Genomic DNA, 6097 nt, shown 5'->3' with positions numbered 1-6097 from the left:
TACAGAAGAAAACCTTCCCTTGAAAAATACTTGTCTATTGAGCAAAACTTTATTGATATTCTCTCATTAATTCCGGAGACATTTTAAGCATCTATGCTTACATTTCCGTCCATCCAAACCATCATATTCAACTCTATGCCCAGCATCGAATTCCTTAAAAATATCACAATCAATATTTGTACGAGTAATAATAAAAGTTGACATATATAATTATCATATAGCTTTGATAGGTTAATGCAACCACACACCTCACCTGTATAAATGAACATTGGCTCTTCTTGTTATAGGTATATTCAGTCTCTGATTCATCTACAGCATCTCTCTCTCTCTCTCTCTCTCTCTCTCTCTCTCTCTCTCTCTACACTCTTTCAAAATAAGCTTTTTTTTCACAATTGCCTTATTATTCATTTAGGAAGACCTTAGCCGTTACTTGTAAGGGACAAAATCAACCTATATTGAACCAAAAAAACAGCTTTAGTGACATGCAAACTTTTACAAATGAAATGATGATAAGGTTTATTTCATAACTAGTTTACACTCTGGAACGCTCTTATTAACAAACACAAATTCGCCAGCCGATGATTTAAACCAGTCAGGTGTTGGCGAAGACACAAAAATGTGACATTTTTCTTTTTTTTTTTTATTCGATTTTTCTATGTTGATTACGTTTATTATGATGTCATCATATTACAACACAGTAATGCACTTTCTGGCGTATAAATACTACTCCCGAAATTATTTGAATCTGCAATGAATAATGATATTCTCCATTCAAGAAAATTCCATTTGGCAGCGCTGTCCCAAACTCCTCCCACCATCTTCAACTATGTTGATGATTGTTACTTTTGGTCACTTATACAGGGACATAATTTACTATCCATGTGTTCAGACGAATAAAGGTAATAATAAACACTTTTGTAAGTAAATTCAGGTTGCTTCCGATAGCATATGAAAAATTCACACCATTTCCTGATAAAAATATCCATTTATAATAAGGAAACGATCGTTGGACAATTTTCAAACTACCAATTCTCTAGCCTTTATCTTCTTACCACACATTTTTGACCCGCGTGGTCCTCAATGAATTCACTCTATTAGTTTGGGACAAGGTACCTCTGATGCCATCTATTGACGTAAAAGTAAAATTTGTTACGATGTATGGGGAGGAGCTAGAGGGGGGTGTGTGTTATTATGCTTTTCGGTATGTAACAATATTGTTATTCTACATAGTTTTTGCTAACAATATATGTCATACCATGAAAGATATTAATCATCGTTTGGTTTCAAAAAAAGGTAATCGAAAATTAAATGAAAAAACTGTGTAATTACTTAATTGTCTCACTGATTCCAATACATATGGCACAATCTGGTGACCCCCTGACCCCCAAATATAATTGAACTAACGATTGTTTGCTGAAGAAATATTTCTCTGACATTTATTGTGAAATTTGTAATTTCCTAGAATTAAGTTGTGGATACACAAAAAAGAACATCAAGTTCAGGTGAGTATCCTTTGTAGCAATATTGTGGACAAAAAGCAACAGAAATGAAGTAATAGAAATAGTGATAATTGGATGATGGGGATAATTAGTTATTCAGTACTTTACTGTTAAGGCCATCTATTGATCATGAAAAAAAACATTGTGTAGAGCTCTTTAAATCCTTGCATTCTGGAACCTTCCATGACGTAATTTTTGTTTGAAAATCGTCAAAAATATTTTACCTGATTAAAATTCAATATAATTTATGCCTACCACAAATATTTCTCCATAAGTATCAATCTTTCATCCTTTTTCAATTAGATAGAATTATTCACATGAATGAAACAAGGTATATATGCTGCCATCTTTTGACAAGAAGTAGAAAGACTCGGATTCTATTCAAATTTGGAGAAGTGTGTGATTATTAAATAATATATTCATGATATTTTTTTTCAATTAATGCATTAAAAATACATTATTGCAATAACACTATTTTTCCTCTGATTTTGAGGCTCTAAGTTTATGGTAATTATATGTAAAATACAGATAGTGTGTATATGAAAAACATACCAAGCACATTCCAATATACTAAAAGCAGAGCTGGAACCCAAATTTAGCCCAAATATATTCATGTCAGCAGCATATAGGTTGTTAGTTAATCATAACCTGAAAAGAGTGATATCAGTTTCTCTATAGAGTGTGTCTTGTTACATGTAGGAGGGTTTTTTCTTGGGGGGGGGGGGGTTAGGGTTAAAGTCTAAAAGGGTACTGATGGTCAGGTGTGGGGGCCCAGCCTCCCACAGAGACCTTTTTTTTTCTCGAGAAAAACCCTTAAATTTCGATTTCCTTGTATCTGACAGCAGATTGTAGCAACGACAAAATGTTATTTTTAGACGATTTTCATGTGACTAATTACAATTAATACACATGGGCTATAATGAGATACTGGTAGGCCTACTTAATGATTTTACCAGGAACATGCTGATGATGTTGAATTTTTGTTGTAAACTCATTCCAAATATCGGTGAAATTAAGACTAACAGTTTTCTAAGCCTAATATGTTTTAACTTAAGATTTATCATATATACCAGTTTACCCTTCAAATTTTATCTTCAAATTTTTTAACGGTTTTTATATTGTAACTTGGAGAGGGGGCTTGGGCGATGATCATATGTATATATGTTCAGTCTCTAGGGCATTGTCCTACTCGATAAGGCAATGTCACTGTCCCTTGCCCCTGCTATTCATGAGCGGCCTTTTAACCTTTAAATATATACAAATTACCTAATAATAACTGTGACACTAATTATGAATAAAATCTCGCCTACTATGCGCAAGTATGTCTTTTATTGGTCTGCTTATTTATATGCAAATTAGAATTTTTAATCAGCCGAATCTCTACATTAAAATGACATGTTATAATTCAGTAAGTAATTGTATCCATCATTTGATAATGAAATGCATCACTCATCCTATTATGAATAAAATTTCTGATTTTGCGCAGCGCAATTATCAGACGGATCAACAATGATAGATCAGTTAATTAGGAAATGGTTTGTTTACAAACGCTATTTGGAACGCTCTGCTCATTTTGTGATTTTGAGTCGGTTTTCCGAGGGTTTTCTTATGAATTTGGACTACAACTTGTGAGTAAGATGCCAGTGAACTAATTAGTGTTCAAGTGAACTATTTTGTGTCATAGTTTATATTATTAGACGTAGTTTGCCTCGATACACCTCCAAGGAATCGCCAAGCCGGAGGTTTCATGTCGCCTGAGGCGATATGACGTCATCATAGAAAACGGAGCGTTTTCTACCAGCTACGATGGCCAACAACTTTCCAATGGCTGCGAGACTTAAACCAAAGACTACAGTTGGTTTAAAATTTTCGTGTTCCCCTAATTATGAGTCGGCATGTGATGTCATATTTAATAAGTTAAAAATAAGTGAAAAAGACATACGAGGGTTTCAGAACATACCAAATAACAGAGTGGCTGTGAAATTTATTGAGGAGAAGGTTTTTGATGTCTTTATACGAGAGTACGAAGACAAAGTGATTCATTTCGGTAATGGTGAAAAGGCCCTAGTAGTAAATTTGAGTAGTGTATATACCTATGTATCAATACGTTATGCACACTTTGATATAGAAGACTCCCTTTTAATTAGTGTCCTCGAACAGTATGGGAAAGTTCTTCATCTCAGACATAATACCTTTTCTCATGGGAGAGCAAATGGTCTAGAAAATGGAACACGCACTGTGAAAATGGAAATAAAGAAAAATATCCCATCCTCCATAAATATTTGTGGTTATAATGTTGTGTTTTTATATAATGGTCAGAAAAAGACGTGTTACAAGTGCGGAAGAGACTCTCATATGGCAGTTAACTGTAATATGGATAGTGAGCCTAAGTTAAATATTTTTAATTTGAATGATTTCCCAGCAATGCCCGGCAAGGATTCTGATAAGGGTCGGATATCGGAAGAAGATGGTACTCCTGATGTTCAACTGGCAACAAGTAATGAAGCAAATGTGGAGCAACCATGTGATGGAAAGAGTATTGAAAATGATAAAGAAGAATCCAGCAACCACGGAGAGGACCAGATAGGCGACTTATGCGAAGCAGTAGGAGAACAACTAGTGACCATTCCCTCATCCAAGAATGTTGATGATGTTGCTGTTCATCAACACTCAGTCGAAATAGAAGGTCGATCATGTGACCTGGCGGGTCATGTTCCAGGTAATGGTGATAATTTAACAGATACCGACAGTGATAGTGACATCTTTGCAATAAAAAGTGCACCTGAAGGAGCTTCTCAAGTTACCGAAATAACTGAGGATAAGGGGCTTCCATCACAAGATGAACCTCGTATTCCTTACACAGTTGAAAGTCTCTTTCCCGTTGAAGATGATGTAAATGAAGAACCGGGAAATCTTAAGGAAATCAATATAGCGGTTTCAGTGCATAGGGATGATGAATCAGTGGATGGTGCTACTGAAGAACGTGACATGGATATAGAGGTAAATAAAGTCAGTGATATTGAAGACGATTTGAAAAATTATGATAAAGGCTCAGACGTGATGCCAAAAGGCCAGTGGAACATAGATTTAGATACTGTAGGTAAATTAAAGTTAATTAGAGGAAAATCCAATAAAGAAAAAAGGAAGGAAGAAAAATGAATGGAAAAGATAGGTTGTCAAAGAAAAAGAAAAAGTAATTGTTTCAGTGTTCGTTGTTGTAATGGCTCTTTCTGTTGCCACTTTAAATATTAATGGCTTAAATGAGGTAATTAAACAAATGAAAGTTGTGTCCCTTATCATGTACTATAAAATTGATATTCTGTTGATTCAAGAACATAACGTAAAAGATATTTCAGGGTTGAGTTATCTCACTAATTTTATGTGTATAGTGTTCAATCCATCAATCAATTTAAAAGGAGGTACAATGATTTGTATAAATAATAAAACAAATGTTAAACTTTTAACCAAGGAGATGGATACTAATGGTAGAATTGTTGGTGTAAGGGTATGTTACAATAACTGCATTATACCTATTATAAATGTGTATGCTCCATCTGGTGCCAGTAAATTTGCTGAAAGGGAAGACTTTTTCAGGAATGAAATATTGTATTACCTGCGACATAATATTGATTATCTTATTTTTGGAGGTGATTTCAACTGTATAACATGCACAAGAGATTGCAGTAATAATAACAAAGCTTTACTGTCTAAGTCTATGAGTACTCTCGTGAAAAACCTTGCTCTGAGAGATAATTACAAATTCACTAACAGGATATTAGAATACACTTATATACGGGAAAACTATGGATCCAGAATAGACAGGATTTATACGGTAAAATTATTTGATAATATAACATCTGTAGACACCATTCCAATAAGTTTTTCAGATCATAGTATGGTTGTTTGAAATTAAACATAAACACACAAAAAATTGGCACAGGGTATTGGAAGTTGAATGTTAAAGTTTTAGATTCTGATGAAATTGAAGAAAATTTTTTACATGTATGGCAGTTTATAAAGCAGAAAAAGGGTACATTTGATAACATACTCTTATGGTGGGACTGGGCAAAATCACAATGTAAAACATTCTTTGTCAAATTATGTAAAAAATTTTCTCAAGAAAAGTATGGATTGCTGAACTTATTACAAACAAGATTGCGTCAACTTTATGATATTAACTATAAAACTAGTGTAAATTATGAAATTTATTAAGATTCTCAAGACTAGGATTTGTGACATCCAGAATGAAATATTAGAGGGTATAAAGATAAGAGCCAAACTAAATGATCGTACAACTGGGGAAAAAATATCTGCACATCTACTTGGTGCTGAGAAAAAGAAAAATCATACAAGCATTACTAAAATAAAACAAGCAGATGGTTCCATTGTAGAAAGCACAGAGGGAATTTCTGTTTTTATAAAGGAGCACTTTGAAAAATTGTTTAGTAAGGTAACTGGTCAGGTAAAAAGTCAAGATTATTTTCTTAACCTATGCCATTCTGTCCTAAACCAGGAAGATGTAAGTTTGTTAAGTAGAGAATTAGAGGAAATTGAGGTTTTTGATGCTATCAAGAGTATGTGTAAAGGAAAATCACCAG

At 33.8% G+C, this 6097-nt stretch overlaps 1 protein-coding gene across 1 annotated transcript; it reads left to right on the top strand.

Annotated features, from left to right (window-relative positions):
* The first annotated feature begins 3120 nt into the window (after positions 1-3120).
* LOC137643512 (uncharacterized) lies at positions 3121-5335 on the top strand. Its single transcript, XM_068376271.1, has one exon. The coding sequence runs from the start codon at positions 3306-3308 to the stop codon at positions 4656-4658; it is 1353 nt and encodes a 450-aa protein (XP_068232372.1). The 5' UTR covers positions 3121-3305; the 3' UTR covers positions 4659-5335.
* Positions 5336-6097: the final 762 nt, after the last annotated feature.

Source organism: Palaemon carinicauda, chromosome 7 (genome assembly GCF_036898095.1).
Source record: "Palaemon carinicauda isolate YSFRI2023 chromosome 7, ASM3689809v2, whole genome shotgun sequence".
NCBI lineage: Eukaryota > Metazoa > Arthropoda > Malacostraca > Decapoda > Palaemonidae > Palaemon > Palaemon carinicauda.
The sequence above is the reverse complement of the archived record's forward strand: the minus strand, read 5'-3'. Positions and strand labels throughout refer to the sequence as shown.

Excerpts from the sequence above, each read along its gene's own strand:
- LOC137643512 (XM_068376271.1), top strand. The coding sequence starts at position 3,306 with ATGGCCAACAACTTTCCAATGGCTGCGAGACTTAAACCAAAGACTACA.